Source organism: Rhinolophus sinicus, linkage group LG10, assembly GCF_036562045.2.
Source record: "Rhinolophus sinicus isolate RSC01 linkage group LG10, ASM3656204v1, whole genome shotgun sequence".
NCBI classification, from domain to species: Eukaryota; Metazoa; Chordata; class Mammalia; order Chiroptera; family Rhinolophidae; genus Rhinolophus; species Rhinolophus sinicus.
Window position 1 is genome coordinate 10,833,904 of NC_133759.1, and position 18,923 is coordinate 10,852,826.

Here is an 18,923-nt window from a genome sequence, read left to right on the forward strand (position 1 = left end):
CCGCGGACAGGCACGCGCCCACCGGCTCGGCCCCGGCCCCCGCGTGCCGCTCCCTGGCTTCTGATTGGCCGGATCCGGCTGTGGGCGGGACGGGGAGAAGCCGGCCAGACGGCTCGCGCGGGCGGGGGTCAGAAGCCGGTTGAAGTTTGAGGGAGTCTGTGATTCTTTGTAAGTGGAGTGTGAAGGGGTATTGGGAGCGGGGGACGCCCTACCGTGGGGTGGAAGGAAGTGGGGCCGCTCTTGGCTGGGCCGAGAGCGTCTTAGGAGGGTTGGGGGCCGCGGGGCTGAGAGTGGATCGCGGCCTGGAAGGAAGGGGGTGAGCTACGTGTGTAGTTGGCGGGGGTCAGGCCGGACCTCGTGGTTCAGGGAGATTGGGGGTCCAAAGACGTGGCTTGACGCCCTGTCGGGTGAGAGGATACGAAGCCAGTGAGATGAAGCAAGTTGTAGATTGAAGTGTGGCTGAAAGGGAAGACTGACGGATGGGGCAATAATGAGTGATGATAATGAGTGACCGCGTCGGGGGCTGGGGCCGACTCCCGGGAACCGGTAGCGTGGAGCGGACCCCGAGCGCGGAGCCGAGCGGCGGACGAGGAGGGGTTGGGAGGGCGAGCGCTCCGGCCGTGGAGTCCTGACAAGGTCACGGGAAGAGAGGGGAGGGAGGTGGAAAGGTTGAGGGCAGGGCGTAAAACCACACTGCGATCCTGTGCTCCCCGACCCCCGTTTCCCACCCTCGGCGACCCTCTCTTGCCCTAGGAAGGTGAGAAGGCCTCAGGCCCTGTGAAAGCATCTGTGATGGAATTTAAGTTTCTTCTGGTTAGAGATTACAAAACGTACGTAGCATGGCTTGAGAACTGGGAGCAGCCGAGATGATTCGGCAGTGTTACTCGCCCTTCTTTTATTACCGGTATGGGAAGCAGTTGTTTCCCTCTTCGGGGTACTTCCTACCAAAGGCATCTGTGCTTCCGGAAGTACCCAGGCACTTGAGTAGGAACGGTTTGGATGAAAAACTCTGACAGGTTGAGGTGGTACCAGGCCCCAGCATGACAAACACATTTGAGTCCTGTACACCAGGGCCTCTCTCACTTCTCGTGTGGACCAGAATCACTAGAGGGGACTTCTTAAAATACACATTCCTTGGGCCCTGCCCCAGACTATCTGAACCAGAATCTTTATCGTGGGACCTTGGCAGCCATTTTTAAAGGAGCCGATGGGTAATTGATGCAAAATCAAAATTTCAGACCATTGTTCGATAGTCGTTCCTGAGACCAAAATGACAGGCTGTGAAGATCCTCCAGTCTGTTGCATCCCCTGATGCTGGGCAGCCCCTCCTCCCTTATGTCTCTTGTAGGTTCTTAAGCATTTTAAAAGGTCTTCAGTAGTATCTCACTCATTGTACAGAATAATTTGTGTTTTCCAAGTTGGCTTTGAATATCTGGTTACTGGTGCCTCTTTTTGCACCTGTTCAACTTTCTGACAGATATCGGTCAATTGCTGTGGGTGGATGAGAAAAAGATAAAGGAAAATCTAGTGCTAGTGAAAAAAAAATCCTTTGAAATTATTAGATAAGTCTCTGGGGAATAAGGCTCCATTTAATTTTAGGCATGATTTGCATATTTTTTACAATTCAAAGAGAGATGCCAGCTTCTGTTAAGGAATAGATTTTAATATTTTTCATATTAAAAATATACCAACATCATAAGACTGATGACTTGGCAATATATTGTCAATCAAAAGAACGCTGGTCGGTGTATCAGGAGAGCTGGATTCTAGTCCTACCCCACCAGAAATGTATTCCTGCTGTTGAGCAGTTCATATAACCCTTCCTAACCTTTTTTCCATATGTAAAATAAGGCTGTAGGCATGAATTAGGCATCTGGGTTGTTATTCTCAAAATAAATGATTTATAGTTACTAACCCTGATCCTTTAAAAGTTAACCATTTTGAGTTTGCTGTAAATCAGGAATAGTTGGGGAACTTCTAGGTGGTAATTAGGAAGAGAATTATCAAAACCTCATATTCAGGGAGTGTTATAAATACAGTACTGTTAAATGTATAAGATATAAAATATAAGTTAACGTAAGTGTTGGATTTTTAATATTTCTCTTTATTAATTTTATCCTGAAATGTTCACACAAAGTGTTGTGGATCAGAAATCAGAGACCAATCATCATTAGTCACTTAAAGCAAATAGTGACTACACCCTGATTCTTATTCTAGGTACTGCTTTCTGAAAGCCAGACCAAACGTCGGCCCGTATAAACTTCAGCGTTTGTATCATATGTGAGGAATGGAGATCAGTGGATTTTCTTCTGTTCTCTCATATACAGGACAGAGACAGCCATTCCCCTCCCTCTGGGATGAAAAAAAACTTGAACTCGATTGACCTCTTAGAATTATAGTGATCCAGATGTGAGAGGTTAAGAGGAAAAGCTACCTACTTTCTTGCTTTTAAAAATAATATTCCTAAATAAATTACCTGAGAGTGATTTTAACTATAGAAAAATGTTACTTTTAAATTATTGAACAAGCATTTTTTGGTGTACTTTCTACATGCGAAGCATTTTGCCAGGCAATGGAGATAGATACAAGCAGGGCAGGTGTAGCCTCCTGACTTAAAGGATTCTAGCAACAGACACAGTGACATAGTCATTTATAAGAAAGAATTATTATAGAGAAAATGTAGGGTTGTATGCGACTGCATAACCAAAACACTTATCATAAACTTAGAGAATCAAAGAATTTCCGGAGGAGCCAGGAAAGAGAGTATATGAAGGAGATGGAAAGGGAGGAGAAGTGTTAGAAGAATCAGCTTGTGCAAAGACTTGGAGGTATAGAGAGCATCTATAAGAAGTTTAATTGATTAGAATGTGGGTTTGGCAAGGGAGGTGGAAGGAGAATTTGTGATAAAAATTATGCCTTTGAGAAGCTTATGATTAGTTATGAAGGCAACTAATAAACATATACTAACCTAAAATAAATACAATGTTTAATCTCCATCTTGTCAGTTTATGTAGTTTCTTAAAGGCCAATTTCAAATATTTTTCTGTGAAACTTCCCAAAGCTACTTAGCTAAAAAACATCACACTCTAAATTCAGCTCTCATTCGCTCTGTTATGCTATTGGCAAGTAATCACACTATGTCATGTCTCTTTTTAAAAAAATCTACTTTTTGAACCATTATTTATTTCAGTGTTTGTTTTATCTTTTCAGCTATATAGTGAACGTTCTGAACCTTGAGCTTCTTGAACCTTGTATATAATAAAAGCTCAGTAAGTAGAGGTTTATTCAATTAGGTAATAGAGCACAAAGAGAGAGACAGACGGACAGACACTAGTTCTAATCTGAGTTTTCTCCAATTGAGATGTGTGATACTGCACAATTCCTCTGGATTAAGGTTGTCTTCTCTGTCAGATGACAGAATTAGACTCTTCCCAGTGGGGATGGAGACTTGAAGGGATGATTTTACTTTTCAAACTAAGTACTAAGCCTCACCTCTAGAGGTGGATTTTATTTGAGGGCCTTAACCACTACTAACACCCCTTGAATAGCAAAGTGTTGAATGAGACATATTGTTAGAGAAGGGAGTATGATTGACGCCCATGAGAAACCCAGAAGTGAAGGTACTGAGATTTTATATGGGTAGTGGGATGGGCAGCTGACTTTTGAGTTTATTGTAATTGATACCAGTCAGAGACTTGTACATTTACATACTATGTTTGACTCCCTTGTTTTATCTATGGGTAAAGTTTATAGGCAGCTCAAATCAGCTCAGTGAAGAAGGAAGTATATACACAATTACTGTGACTAAGGTGAAATTGAATTTATTATTGCATCATTGTGATGAAACGCCTCCTAGCTTCCTGTGTGAAGAAAGATGACTGAAAAGGGAGAAGGAAGCCTTTGGTCTCTGTGATAATGGAAATGAAGTTTTTTTCCTGCCCCCTTATTCATATAATGATCGGGCCAACATCTTGCCTTTTTTGGTACCACTTAAAGGAATAATATAAAAGAAAGTAGATAATTTTTTAAGAGGGAAGCCCAGGGAATATATGATGTGTAAAGGAAGACAGCTAAAGCTTAGGTGATATTCATTAAGGAGAACCTGAGGGTAGTTCAGTTTATGTCATAGTGATGTTAAAAATGATAACCCTAAGTCAAAAAACTGAGAGTTCAATCGAACATAAGTCATGTTTAAAAGGAGACATTTTTAGCAATAGTACTTAAAGTAAAAGCTTTGTCCTTAAAAGGAGTCAATAATGAGCTAAGTGGAAATCTCGGCTATTCTGAATAATCTTCCCCAAAGAGAGCCACCATCAATAATAGAGATTAGTGTAATAGGTTGGAAACTATTCAGAGGTGAGAACTGAAGCCTGGTAGCATGTTGGAACAAATAAGTCAGTTGCAGTTGAAAGCAGTAAAGACTACACTTAACTACTCAAAAGTATTTAGTAGGATTTTCAACATGCTATTGAAGAGGCAATAAGGACTATTCGTTTGTTTGAGTAAACTTAAACTTGTCAAGTTGAAGTTGACTAAGGATGAAGATAGTCATAAAATTAATAGCAACTATTTTAATAGACACAAGTAATTTTTAAAAATTCACTGTTATTAACAATGTGGTACTAAAAAGGAATTGATTGTATGGGAGAAACATCAAAACAGTAGGGGGTGATAAAAACGTATAACCCTCCCTAAAGGTGGCTGTGGATTAAAAATGCAGTTGATTTCTAAAAATATTTTTTAAAGTTCTTGGATAGCATATACTAGCATTATTTTAAGTACATCCATTTATTGTTCTAGTTGGTTTTGATTGCAGAACCTCATGGAAATTCTCTTTCAGGAAGATTCTTCAATCACTATGTCAAGCAACTCAGATGTTTCTCTTTCTTCATATGATGAAGATCAGGGATCTAAACTTATCCGAAAAGCTAAAGAGGCACCATTTGTCCCCATTGGTAAGTTTGCCTTTGATGTTCTAATAATGTGTTGTATGCTTTAACACAGCTGAAGTGTGATCTACGTGTTCATCAAGCATATCCATAAATCATTTATTTTCAAATATTTTTCATATGTTGTTAAAATATGCTGAGATTGGCATGATATAGGTCTTATTATAAAAATTCCGTGTGTATTTAGACTTCTTGTTTTATTGAATGTGTTGGGGGACCCCCAAGACCACCCTGTCTCAATGATTTGCTGGAAGGACTCATAGGACTTTAAAAAAAGCTGTTGTAATCACAGTTATGGTTTATTACCATTTCTGTTATGTTAACTGTTCCTTTCAGAGAGGGAAGTAGGACAGATAGGAAGAGCTCGTTCCCCTGGTGCTCTTAAAGGAATTTATCTACTGGCTTCACAAGCCCACATTTTGAAGATCTTAACTTTTTGGATCGGCTACTGTTTGCTACCAATTTTGGATCTGGAGTTCTGTTCTGAGGGAGAAAATTAAAAATCTGATGTGTACGTTAGCTAATTAATGATCTCATAAAGCATCCTTGTAAAAATAGTAGAAAGTACATTGATTGATGGTAAAATCATCTTGGTTCCCTGCCCCCATGTATCTGACATACTTGTGACTGTTTGCTTTATAGGAATGGCAGGTTTTGCAGCAATTGTTGCGTATGGATTATATAAGTTGAAGAGCAGGGGAAATACCAAAATGTCCATTCACCTGATCCACATGCGCGTGGCAGCCCAAGGCTTTGTTGTGGGAGCAATGACTCTTGGTAGGTCCCGCAGGAAATTTTCACATTTGTGGTTCCCCATTGGATTTTTTTGTAAATAAAAGAAGGTAGATACTTTTAGCTAACTTTGAAGCAGTTTGCAAATATCATATATTTATTCTCATGGAAAAAATGAATTAATAAAAATAGTTCAAGTAGTGACATAATTTTACTCTGTATGAAATATCTTACTAAGATTTGGAAGGAAGGAAGGAGGGAGGGAGGGAGGGAGGGAGGGAAGGAGGGAGGGAAGGAGGGAGGGAGGGAAGGAAAGAAGGAGACAATCCTGTCCACTGAGTTTATTATTTCCTTATGAGTCTAGACATGCAAATAGGGTTGGAAGTAAGATCCATTATCTAGGAAAGACATGATTACTATTTTATTGAGGTTTTGAAGGTGGAAAAGATTTTTTTAATGTAGGTATTACGTGCTTTTATGGGCTTTATAATTAATTGACTTTATCTGGTGTTGTGTAGCAAGAGTGACTCCTTCTAAAGGTTCCAGATAAATATTGATTGTCCTTGAAAACAAATTTTTTTTTAAATTTTATTGGGAAATATTGGAGTACATTGTGTTTCTCCAGGGCCCATCAGCTCTAAGTAGTTGTCCTTCAATCTAGTTGTGGAGGGCACAGCTCAGCTCCAAGTTCAGTCACCATTTTCAGTCTTTAGTTGCAAGGGGCACAGCCCACCAGCCCATTCAGGAGTTGAACCAGCAACCTTGTTGAGAGCCTGCCCTCTAACCAACTGAGCCATCCGACTGCCCCTCTGGAAGCTCAGCGGCAGCTCATTGTCTTCAATCTAGTTGTGGAGGGCACAGCGCACTGGTCCCCACAGGAATCGAACCAGCAACCATGTTGTTCAGAGCCCGTGCTCCAACCAGCTGAGCCATCCGACCACCCCTAAAACAAATATTTTAACCGTCTGAGCTAGTCACACTAACCTCAGTCTGCTTGGGAAACTGAAAAGAATGTTAGAAATTTAAATTGTTTAAGAAGGCAAGAGCAGCCTAGGGTCTTGTTCCCCTTATAAACATCACATGCTAGCAAGGATGCTACTTTTAGCCTGTTTGTGAACTGTTTTTAATTGTCTTAATATTGAAAAAATAATAATATGCTTAACTATCATTCTTTTTCTTTAGGTATGGGCTATTCTATGTACCAGGAATTCTGGGCAAAACCTAAGCCTTAGAGGAGATGCTGTCTTGTCTGGTTGGTGATGCTTGCTGTAGTAAGACATCTCATATTGAGGTTATATGTTTGTATTGAAAATAAATCGTTTGAGTGGGTCAGACAATAACATGGTAACTTGCATATTGGCGTCCTTTCTTGCAGGCTTGTTTTGCCTGCTGACTAAATTACTAGTGACTAGAGTTCACTAACTCCATTGTTCAGAGGAGTCAAGTTAGCACCTAAGAAACATGTCACTTTCAAATGCACTGGATAGTGGTAAAATGTCCACCTTGTTAAACCCTTCTGATGAAATTAGTTCTAAAGAAGACAACATGCCAATCCCGAAGTACTCCCAGTTGCTGCAGAATATCACATGCTTTTGATGTTATGTGGGAATCCTGTTTGCCCCTGTTAATTTAACTTTTTTCTGCCTGCCTCATGGACTGAAAGAGTGCTTCAGTTTTTAGGGCTGGTTGGCTCTTGAAGAACGCTTTCAGAACAGTGCATGGCACGCAACGTTACAAGCCTCCCCACAGCTGAAAATGTGTGTGTGTGTGTGTGTGTGTGTAGCCAAACCTAAAATGCCGATAGTAGGCCTGCTAGAAAGTAGTATTTATTTCAGAATCCTACTTGTAAACATAAGAATAACTTAATTATGGATCCCAGATTAGCTCTTTTGTAATTGCAGAATTATATTTTTGTTGCTGTTATATTAGAATAATTTTTTAATGTCATCTTGAAATAGAAACATGTATTTTAAGTGCTAATGCAAAGTAATGAAAAACACTTTTTAAACGAGTGCAGTATGTTTATTTTCTCTGTACGAATTATAAAGATTAAATTGAACAAATTACCTGTAATGGAAGTGATTAATGATTTATGAGCAATCTGGTCAGACATACACAAACTTTGGTGTACTACAGAAGGCTTTACTGTACTTGTGAAATTCTCTTGTCTAACCTGAATTTACATTCCATGGTGACAACATGGTAAATGTAGTGCTATTAAAGTAAGTAAACACATCAAATGTCTTGTATTTATTTCAGTTTGGAAAAATAAATTGTTCCTCAAAGTAGCATAAAAAAGAAAAAAGAGAACATTTTGTACCTTTGGCAAGAACCAGGGTTAAAGAATATTTACCAAATAGGAATGATGGCTAACATTTATGGAGCTTTAACTGTGTGCCACACACTGCTCTAAGCACTTTTCAGGTATATTGTCATTTAAGTTTCCTAACAACCCTAAGAGGTAGGAGCTGTGATCCTCATTTCACAAAGGGGGAGACTGAGGCATGAATAGTTTAAATAACTAACTCAAGGTCACATAGCTAGGGAAAGTTGTAGGTTTGGGACAAACCTGAGTAGTCAAGTGGTAGATGCCAGCAGCTGTTAAATAGACTTGAAATGTCGGCCTTTGTGAAAGAAATGCCAGAGTAGCAGTAGTTAAAATTAGACAAGAGGTTATATTATAGCATGGTCTTGGCTCGCCACTGACTGTAGAAGCTGGACCAAATATTTTCCTAGCTGTGGAATGAGAGATTGGTCTAGGTAATTTCTGTGGCCCTATATACCTTATAGATCATTATATGGGTCTATGAGAAAATGCTTAAAAAATATATGCTATTACTAAGAACTTTAATCAGTTTCCAACAGACATTACAGGAAATGCTTGTAGGCAGTCCTAACAATTGTTTCACGAAGGATAAGCCTTCTGCAGAAGAACAATTGGGGAACAAGTTTCAGAAAAATTGTCATTCTAACAGATGAGTATATTAGTGATTTTGTGAAACTGAATACACTGTAGAGAAATTGATCTAGACAAATGCCAGAGGATAGACAGAAGAACAAAGTGAAGTGTTGAGATGGTGGTGATCATTATGTGATCAAGAGAACATGAGTGGGCTTGCTTGCCTGAAGAGGAGAATGGTAAATAAGGGTGGGTGAATAGGCTGGCATCAGATTATGGAAATTCTTAAAAGTGGCTCCAGTGGATATGATACTATTTTTTATTGAGTCAGACCTGGGTTCATGGTTCTGCCACCTACTAGCCAAGTAGCTGTGGTTTCCTCATCTGTATAATGGGGACCACATCAGTGGTCTAGGTTTTTGGGGAAGATTAAATGCAATGGTGAATGTAAAGGGCTTAGCATAGCACCTGACGTATTAGCAAACTCAGGAAATGCTTGCTGTTACCTTGTCACTGTGTTAAGCTTGGGAATGCAACAGCACAGGAGATGCATGGGCCCTGCCCTCTCACAACTTACAGTCTAGCAGGAAAGGATGGCACTCAGTAAGTGGTTACAAAAAGCATAATGAATGCTAGGAACAGGATGCAATAGGCTGGGGGGCCTAACCCAGGGTTGCGTCAGAGAAGGTCTCCCCGAGGAAGCGAGGAAGCGTGTTCTACCTTAAGGAGATGGTATGCCGATTTTTCACTGAGTTCGATTCCTTGCCTGAATGTTGCGTGTTACTGGAGCCTTGGAGTATGATTGCTTCCATACCTCTCTCCTCCACTAGTCTGCTTGATGAAGTTTTCCATCCAGAGCACCTGGCGTTAGTGCCTGCTTCATACACGAATAGGTGTTCAATAAGTCTTTGAACTAATTAGAACAAGCACGTTTTGTTTCTTGCACATTCAGGATCCTGCTGTCCCCAGAGAAGTTACCTATTTCTAGTAAGCGACAGTGACATCTGGTGGTGACAGTTGGAATTTGACTCCACACCTAGATAAAACCTCGAAGTACCCTCCGCTTCCCGATCCACTGAGTCAGGATTTTGGCTACAGAGTTGGTCGTGTAGGCCACGCCTCTTGCCTCCGATGGGGAAATGCCCAGAGAGTTTCAAGAACTTGAATTTTAGGATCCATCCCTATGTAAATGTACAGCCTGTGGCAACATACCTACTAGGCCAGAACTCAGCTGCATGAACATAAGGTATTTTAAAGCTCTGAGGACCTGCCAAATAGTGGGGCTGATGGTTATTTATGTACTTGATCCTGTGGGAAAGCTCTTCAAACAAAACAGGGAAATTTGAGAAAGGAAACCGAACATGCACCAGCCCTGATACAGAGCCTACTTTCCCCTTAGTCACTGAAATGAGGCAAAAGATTTTGTTTTTAGCAAAACAAAACTTAGGAAAATTTCTCCTAAATTCAGCAGTGCTAAATAGAGTGGAGGCCAGCGTCCACTTGGTCCCCTCAGAGGAACTGAGGAACAGATCCTCTCTGTAGTATTCTGAGCTTCTTACAACATTGGTGTTAGGTCTTTTTCCTGCCCCCGGTGTAATTCTGACGTGTCACAGAGTGACTAAAATTTTGCAATGTGAGGTGGAAATGCCACCATACCTTTCAGCTAGAGCCCTATTACCTAGACACAGCCTGTCTACAGCCATACTTAGTGTCTCCCTCACCTCGCTCCTTCCTGCCTTACCCATTTCTGTCACCCTCCATCTCCCTGTCACATTCTGGGCTCAGACTCTTAGAAGTGTCTCTCCTTCCTCCTGTCATTTATCTCTAGTAAATCAGTCACCAACTCCTGCCACTTTTTCATAAGCAAAGTCTCTCCTCACTCAAACTTGTCCTTTTCCTTTCCCTGTCGCCACCACTAAACCTGGGTCCTTCACCTCCTGAACAGGAGGTGCCACCTGGCTCCAGCAGCGACACTGATGCCGAAGCCCTGTGCTCACCACTGCCCCAGACACCTTTGCTTGCGCTCTGCTCCTTTCCTGAGTGTTCCCCGTCTCCACTCCCGTGAATTCAGTGCTCTCCTTAAAGAGCCAACCCAACTTCTACTTTCGATACAGCTTCTTTGCACTCTTCTAGGCCACAGTGAACTTGATCTTCTTTCAGATTTTGCCATATTCGAGTCTAAAATAGTGCATGCTCCGCAATGATAATAATTATGTACAGTGCTTTGCTGTATATAAAAGGTCCTAATACTCTTTTCTATTAGTTCCTCAAAAATTCTGAAGCACCTATTATGCTGACTTTTTCCATGAGGAAAGCTGTAATTGGTTCAAGGCCATACAGTTGAAAAGTGACAGAGCTGGGGCACAAATGCAGAACTTGAGACCCTTGGTCACGTGGAGAGACTGCATCATGGAAGGGAAGGCAGGTACATAAAGTCATGCCTGTTTCAGAAATACCTGTCCTTCCCTTCCCTTCATGCCCGCCGCCCATACACCTGCATGCTCATCCAGGTCCCAAGTCAGTATCATTCCCAATACACCGGAGCTACTTTATCCTCAGATTGTTTCATATGTGAAAATCCTCAGGATTTGTTTCGGCCTTTATAAGAAAGGAGATTCCCATATGTACTAATAAATGGCCTTGACTGTTGAGGAGGTGGAAAATTAAAAACTAGAAAGTACACGAGGCATTGGGGAACATAAACTGATTTTCACTGAGACCAGGTGACTTTCATCCAAGTGTCTTGAAAGGTCATGATATGAACCAAGAGTGGGAATGAGAAATTTGGGAGGAAAATATAAAATATATTGCCAATCCATTGTGCTGAGGGCTTGGCGGAGAGCCAGAGTAGATCTCATCCATCACAGAGGTCCCTAAGAACTCAGGACTAACGAATCTTGGCAGAACATTGCGTTTTCTAATACAGTCAACATGATGAATGAGATCACCATACATACAAACACATCTTAGACAAAATAGCTCCATGGATAAAATAAGACTTCACCGTGGCCAAAATGATGTTAAACTAAAACACAAAATGTACTGAGGGTAATCCACAAGAGGCTGGTGGCCAATAAAGAAAGCCCAAATCCATGGCGAATCAGAGAGGCAGAACTGGCAGTGTGTATCCAGTACCTTCCAGAAAGAAGGAACTTGAGCCTGGAGAAAATGAAAAATTTTTATGTGGGGGCTCCTGACTGTGAAGACGAATATCTAGTAAGGCTTAATTAACCCTTGGTCAAAAATATCTCAAGGCAGGTTACCTCTGTTTGCTGAATCCATGCACAATAACTTTCTGATGACTCTTGGCTTTGAGGGTGTCAGATTCTGGGAAGGGAGAGACTCTGGCTATCAGTCACAATCCTGTAAAGTAAATGGGTGACTTAGTATTCCGGGTTCCATGTCAATCACAATACTTCAACTGGTGTAGGTCTGTAACAGGGTGCAATGCTTCTTTCCCTTGATTCTCCCCTAATTCTAGCCTGTATTTCTATAGATAATACTAATTGACCCGAGCGGTTCTGCCTGAGGCTCGAGTAACTTCTGGTCTGACCAGCTGGGAACAAGGATTTAGAGATTTCCCACTCTTCCTTGGATCCCATCTCTTGCCGTGCCTCTTCTCCCTTCCCTGGATATATAGGATGCTGAAATTTGGGGGGCTGTTAAGATGGATTTGAGAAAACTAGAAATCTCTCTCCTGGCGCCATTCCGATAAAACCTTTCCTTATTCCAAACTCTGATCTATCAAATAATAAATATTCGATGCGCCAAACACACGGGCCTTGTGACTACAACAGGTCTAGCCCCAAGAGACACTCCTGGTACAATGACCCAATGAGATTTCGGACCTGCAAAGCTGAGGTCCATAGTGGGGAGAACCAAAAGGAGCCTGGGTGTTAAGCTGCAGCAAAGCTTACTTCCATTTTGAGGCAAAACAGCTAAATCTGTAATAATAATGACAACTGAAAAGCATTTCAGTTTACAAAGCACTTTCATGACCTGTTTGATTGTCATGGTAATAAGGGTACTATTGCTATTTTAAGAAGGTTGAGGTTTATGTCTTACATCGCAGAGGTAATACCCCAGGACTCTTACCTCTGACAGTTTATTTAATTCAATTTTGCTTCTCAGTAAGAGTAGGACCACTAACTGTTTATATTTACTTACTTGCGGGAGAGAGTATAATTTCAGTGAAGGGAAATCTATTTGGTGACCTTATCTTTTAAAAGATAAATAAGCATGGATGAAGGGCCCACTTTAAAGCTGGAGCTACGTTGAACTCCGAGAAAGACCTAATTTGGGAATCAGAAAAAAGAGCAGTTAGACCCACACAAATATGCTCAACTAATTTTTTTGACATTTCATTGTAAAATATACGTAACAAAGTTTACCATTTAACCAATTTCAGTGTACAATTCCGTGACACTAAGTACACTTACAATGCAATGCAACCATTACCTCCATCTGCCTCCAGAATCATTTCATCCTCCCAAACAGAAACTTCAGACCCTTTAAACAATCGCTCTCCATTTCCCTTCTCTACCCACGCCCCTGTCAACCTTTATTCTACTTTTTGTCTCTATGAATTTGCCTACTCTGGGTAATTAGCATAAATGAAATCATACAATATGTGTCCTTCTGTGTCTGGCTTATTTCACTTAGCATAATGTACTCAAGGTTCATCCATGTTGTAGCGTGTATCAGAATTTCATCCTTTTTATGGACCAATAATACTCCATTATATGGCTATACCACCTTTGTTTATCCATTCATCTGTTGAGGGACACGAGTTGTTTCCACCTTTTGGCTATTATGAATAATGCTGCTATGAACATTGGTGTACAAGTATTTGAGGCCCTGCTTTAATATTATATTTTGGGCATATACCCAGAAGTGAAATTGCTGGATCATATGATAATTCTATGTTTAACTTTTCGAGGAAGTGCCAAACTTTTCTACAGTGGCTGCACCATTTTACATTTCCACCAGCAATGCCTAGGGTTTTAATTTTTCCACATCCTGGCTAACACTTGTTATTATCCAGTTTTTAAATACTAGCATCCTAATGGGTATGGAGAATTATCACACTGTTGTTTTGACTTGTATTTCCTTAGTGGCTAGTGATATTCAATATCTTTTTATGTGCTTATTGACCATTTGTATATCTTCTTTGGAGAAATGTCTGTTCAAGTCCTTTGCCCATTTTTTAATTGTTTTGTTGTTGTTGTTGAGTATGTTCAACTGATTTTTGACAAAGGTTCAAAAGCAATTCAATGGAGGAAGCATACCTTTCAACCAATGGTGCTGGAGTAATTGGACATCCCATAGGAAAAAACAAAAAAAACTTTGACCTAAACGTCATACAAAAATTATATCAAAGTAAATCATGAACATTAAACTCTAACACTTAAGAAAATCATAGGGGAAAATCTTTAACATCCAGGAATAGGCAAGGAATTCCTACACTTGACACCAAAAGCATGATCCATAAACAAAAGAAATTGATAAACTGGACCTAATCAAAATTTGAAAATTTCATTCTGTGAATGCCCAGGTGAAGAGAACTGAAACACAAGCTAAAGACTCGGAGAAAATATTTGAAAACCACATACCCAGCAAACGACTAGTATCTAGAATATATGAAGAATTCTCAAAACTCAACAGTTAGACATTGGGTAAAAGACATGAACAGACACTTCACCAAAAAGGATATACAGTTGGCAAATAAGCACCTGAAAAACATGTTCAATATCATTACCCATCATGCACATTAGAACCACAATGAGATGTCACTACACACCTATGAGTGGCTAAATAAAAAATAGCGAGTCACTCGTACATTACTGGTAAGAATGTAAAATGGTACAGCCACTCTACAGAACAAGTTGACAGTTTGTTAAAAAACTAAATAGATTACCATACAGCTGTACTCTTAGGTATTTATTCCAGAAAAATGAAAACTTAGGTTCACACAAAAACCTGTACATGAATGTTTACATCGGCTTGATTCGTAATAACCCCAAACTGGAAACAGCTCAGAAGTCCCTCAATGGGTGAATGGTTAAACAAACGCTGGTACGTCCATACCATGGAAAACCCCTCAGCAATAAAAAAGGAGCAAATTATTGAAACACACAACTTGGATCAATCTCCAGAGAATTATTCTGAGTAAAAAAGTCAATCCCCAAAGGTTACACATTATATTATTCCATTTACATAAAATTTTTGAAATGACAAAATTTTAGAAATGGAGAACAGATGAGCAGTTAGGGACTTGGGGGAGGGGAGGGCAAGAGAAAAGTGGGTGTGGTTATAAAAGCCCAACAAGGGGAGCAGTCGTGACAGGCATGTGCAGCTCCATGGAAAGGCCTGCCATGTCTGTTGCTGAGCCCTGACTTGGGGACAGGGGTGCTATTCAGGAAGGCTGCGCCAGCAGTTGGTTCCGTGTGAGGAGCTGATGGGCAGCTAAGGCCGGTGGATAAACAGACTCATGGTTCAGAGGAGAAACCAGGTTTGGGGTTGTCCATTGAGAATAATCAAGACCTGAGGGGCACAGGGAGGGAAGCTGAGATCCCAGCAGGTGGGGGGGGGGGAGAAAAGGAGGCGTGAAGGGGTGGAGACAGGTCTCAGCAGGCCAGAGGAGCAGGCGGAGGGCTGGGGCACCAGGGAGGGAAAAGCTAAGGGTGCTGGTGTCAGATGCTCTGGGAAGCAAGCAAGAAGGTGGGGGGGGGGGGGGGGAATGAAGGAGGAGGGCCTATTGGATGGAAGTCAGGGTGTCACGGGGGACTTGGCTGAGGCAGAGCCAGTGGCAGGGCTGGGAGTAAAGCCAGGTGTGAGCAGACTGTGCAGGGAACCAAGTGAGGTGAGAAAGGTGGTTTCCTCACCTTGCCTGATTTTTGGTTCATCAGAATGGAACAAACAAAGCCACCATTTAGAGAAAAACGCCCAGTTATGTGGAGAAAACCTGAAATAGTGAGGGATGGGGTCAGGGCTCACAAAACGGAGAATTTGTTTGAAAGCTTCTTCACAATAGAGGGAGGTGGCAGGGTGGTGGCAACTCGCCACCCCAAGGAGAAGAGGGCTTGCCTGGCCCCACAGCTCTCAGCTGGCACACCACGCCCGCCTGCTTCCCCCCCAACCGGTGTGTGTCATAGTCCCAGGCCTGGGAAGTGATCCCTTAATGAGATAAAGTCTACAAGCATTATAAACATGAAAAAAAAAAAAAAAAGCCCAACAAGGGGGATCCTTGCGATTTAAGTGTTCAGTGTCTTGACTGTGGTGGTCAAATTAAACATGTGATAAAATTGTATAGAACTAAATACACATACAAAAGTGAATACAAGCAAAACGGGGGAAATGTGAATATGATCCGTGAATTGTGTCAACATCAGTATTCTGGTGGTGATATTGTACTAGAGTTCTACAAAGTGTGTGGTGCCACATCTTCGTGCCTGTCTGTGGGCGAATGCCTCGTGAGGAAAAAGAGAAAGAAAAACAACTATGGGATATGTGAAGCTTTTCAGATTATAAAGGCCTGGATAAATACAGGAAACACTTCCTTGGATCTCGTTTCCTAGAAATTTGTCTCCCACCTGCATATAACCCTGAATACAGTAGTGACTAAAACTGGGGAGTGCCTTAAAAAAAAAAATACAGGTGTTTTCCACTATGAAAATAAACCACGTTCATTATATTTAAAATCCTCTAAAACGCAAAAATACAAACATAGCACTGCAATTCCAGCACCCCAATATAATAACTTTTAATATTTCTATGTATCCCTCCCAGTCTTGTTTCTGTGCCTAGTTTTAAAACACACAACTTTATTTATTTAGCAATTACTATTTTGTCTCCTGCTTTTTTCACTCACCATCACATGACCTTCTCCCACAATGTTTTTTACATTTTTCATAAATATTCTGAACGGCTACGTTAATTTTCGTGGTGGGATCATTGGCTTTTAAACGCCCCTGCAGGCCTGCGGAATGTGCCTCTCTGGGCAGAACGTTTGGTCCACAGAACTTTTAAAACATATGTTCCAGAAGCGGACCGCTGGACCAGCTTTAAATTCTCAGGCACAGGGGACCCCTTACCAGCCCACCGCGCCTATTTCCACACCGCCGCCCTCTGGACCACCTGAGCCTCTGTCACTTTCAGAACTCTCGGCCTCCGTAGACTCGTGATGAGTCGCGGGTGGCCTTGCTGGTTTCCTTGGTGACAGTTGCCGGGGCAGCGCGAGAAGGCGTCCGAAAGCAGTGACAGAGCTGCCGCGGCCCCAGAAAGCAGGAGCCCAGTGACCGCTGTAAGTGCGGGGAAGTGCGGAAGGGCGCGGGCTGGAGCCGGGGTGCCCGCAGCCGCCGCGGGGAGCGGGGGGCCCTGGACCGGAGCCGGAGCCGAGGCCACACGCTCGCCGGAGCGCGCTGCCACCGGCTGGATGCTCACTGCGCGCTGGGCGCAGAGCGCGGACTCGCCTGCTTTCGTTCTGTGAATCTTCACGCACAGCCTCCTCCCCTCTCCAGGCAGACACATATTGTCCGCGGGGTTAGTGAGGGGCAAAGGGTGGGTCACCTGCCCAAAGTGCTGTAGTTGGTAGGTGGCAGTCAGAAGTCCAGCTCAGGTTCGCCCTCTTCTGGTCTCTGCTACCGAGCCCTCTCGCACCACACTGAAGGGTGCAGTGGGAACTACGCCACCTGGTGCCATCTACTCCCCCCATCCTCCCGCCCCAGGGCCAGCTCCAAAGGACCAGGGACACGGACGAGAAAGTTCCCCTTAGAGCGGGACTCCTGCCCGGCGAACCAGTCATGTTCATCCCATCCCCAGCCCAAACCCAACCCTACATTGATGCTGGCCAGGCAGACAGTCGGTGAGCCTTCTCCTGCAGTGCACAGGGCACCCAGCTAGGCTTCTCTGGGCCGTGTCCTCTCCACCTCCAGGACCCCAGGTGGTTGCTGGGAATCCCAAGGGAAGCTCAGGCCTGGATGGGGCCTCAGCCCTTTCTCACTGGTCCCTGTGCACTGCCTCTGGAATCTTCCTTTCACCACAGGAAGTGGTGGCATGGTGAGTGGGTGCCACTCTCCCCATACCATGGCTCTAAGTCCTTCCTGAGCGAGAGTACCTTCCATGCAGCCTTAGCCTTAGTCTTCACTTAAAGAAAAAAAACAAAAGGTTTTATTTCTTAGAGCAGTTTTAGATTTACAGAAACACTAAAGAGAAAGTACAGTCCCCATATATTCCTCCCCCAGTCCCCCTACATTAACATCTTGCATTGGTACATTTATTGCCACTGATAATCCTATATGTTGTTATTAACTTTATAAGTCTATAGTTTACATTAGGGTCCACTTTTTGTATTGTACAATCCTATGGGTTTTGCCAAATGCATAATTTCATGTATCCACCATTAAAGTAGTATACAGAATAGTTTCACTGCCCTAAAATCCCCCCGTGCCCCACTGTTCATCCCCTCTTCTGTCTCCCCAACCCCTGCAACCACTGATTTTTAAAAAATATCTCTGTAGTTTTGCCTTTTCTAGAATGTCATATAGTTGGAATCATACAGCATATAGCAACCGTTTCAGACTGGCTTCTTCACTTAACAATATGTATTTAAGTTTCCTTTATGTTTTGTGGTGGCTTGGAGCTCATTTCTTTTCATCAATGATTAATATTCCCTTGTATGTTTGTTTAGTCACCTGCTGAGGGACATTGTGATTGCTTCTGATTTGGGGTAATTATGAATAAAGCTGCTATAAACATTTGCTCACAGATTTTTGTGTAGGCATAAGTTTTCAACTCATTTGGGTAAATATGATTGCTGAATCATGTGCTAAGACTATGTTTAGCTTTGAAAGAAATATCCAAACTCTTCCAAAATGGCTGTACCATTTTGTATTCCCACCATCAATGAATGAGAGTTCCTGTGGCTTCACATCATTGCCAGCATTTGGTGTTGTCAGTGTTTTGGATTTTAGCCAGTCTGATAGGTATGTAGGGGCATTTCATGGTTGTTTTTATTTGCAATTTCTAATGACATATGATTTTGAACTTTTCATACGCTTATCTGCCATCTGTATATCTTCTTTGGTGAGGTGTGTGTTCAGATCTCTTGCTCACTTTTTAATTGGGTTGTTTTCATATTGTCAAGTTTTAAGAGTTTTTTTGTGTAATTTGAATACAATCCTTTATCAGATACATGTTTTACAGATTTTCCTCCAGTCTGTGGCTTGTCTTTTCATTCTCTTAACAGTGTCTTTTGCAGAGCAGCACTTTTTAATTGTAATGAAATCCAACTTGTCAATTTTTTTCTTTCATGGATCATGCTTTTCCTACTATATCTAAAAACT

The 18,923-nt window shown here is 42.1% G+C and overlaps 2 protein-coding genes across 7 annotated transcripts in view; both read left to right on the plus strand.

Annotated features, from left to right (window-relative positions):
• The first annotated feature begins 10 nt into the window (after positions 1–10).
• On the plus strand, positions 11–7,921 carry HIGD1A (HIG1 hypoxia inducible domain family member 1A). Of its 3 annotated transcripts, none has more exons than XM_019727528.2 (4): positions 11–168; positions 4,841–4,955; positions 5,592–5,726; positions 6,864–7,921. In XM_019727528.2, exons 2-4 carry the CDS (start codon positions 4,859–4,861, stop codon positions 6,911–6,913), a joined length of 282 nt encoding a protein of 93 aa, XP_019583087.1. In that variant the 5' UTR covers positions 11–168; positions 4,841–4,858; the 3' UTR covers positions 6,914–7,921. The 3 variants fall into 3 exon arrangements, with proteins under 3 accessions (XP_019583087.1, XP_074168648.1, XP_019583086.1); XM_074312547.1 differs by lacking the exon at positions 11–168 and adding an exon at positions 3,234–3,269; XM_019727527.2 differs by lacking the exon at positions 11–168 and having other exon boundaries at positions 4,822–4,955.
• Positions 7,922–16,525: 8,604 nt separating this feature from the next.
• CCDC13 (coiled-coil domain containing 13) overlaps positions 16,526–18,923 on the plus strand; it is a 48,472-nt gene continuing 46,074 nt past the window's right edge. The window contains exon 1 of one of the 4 annotated variants that reach the window (XM_074312556.1): positions 16,526–16,882. The gene's annotated coding sequence lies outside the window, so the exon portion shown is untranslated. The remainder of the gene's footprint in view (positions 16,883–18,923) is intronic. The other 3 variants (XM_074312554.1, XM_074312555.1, XM_019727512.2) reach the window with 3 other exon arrangements.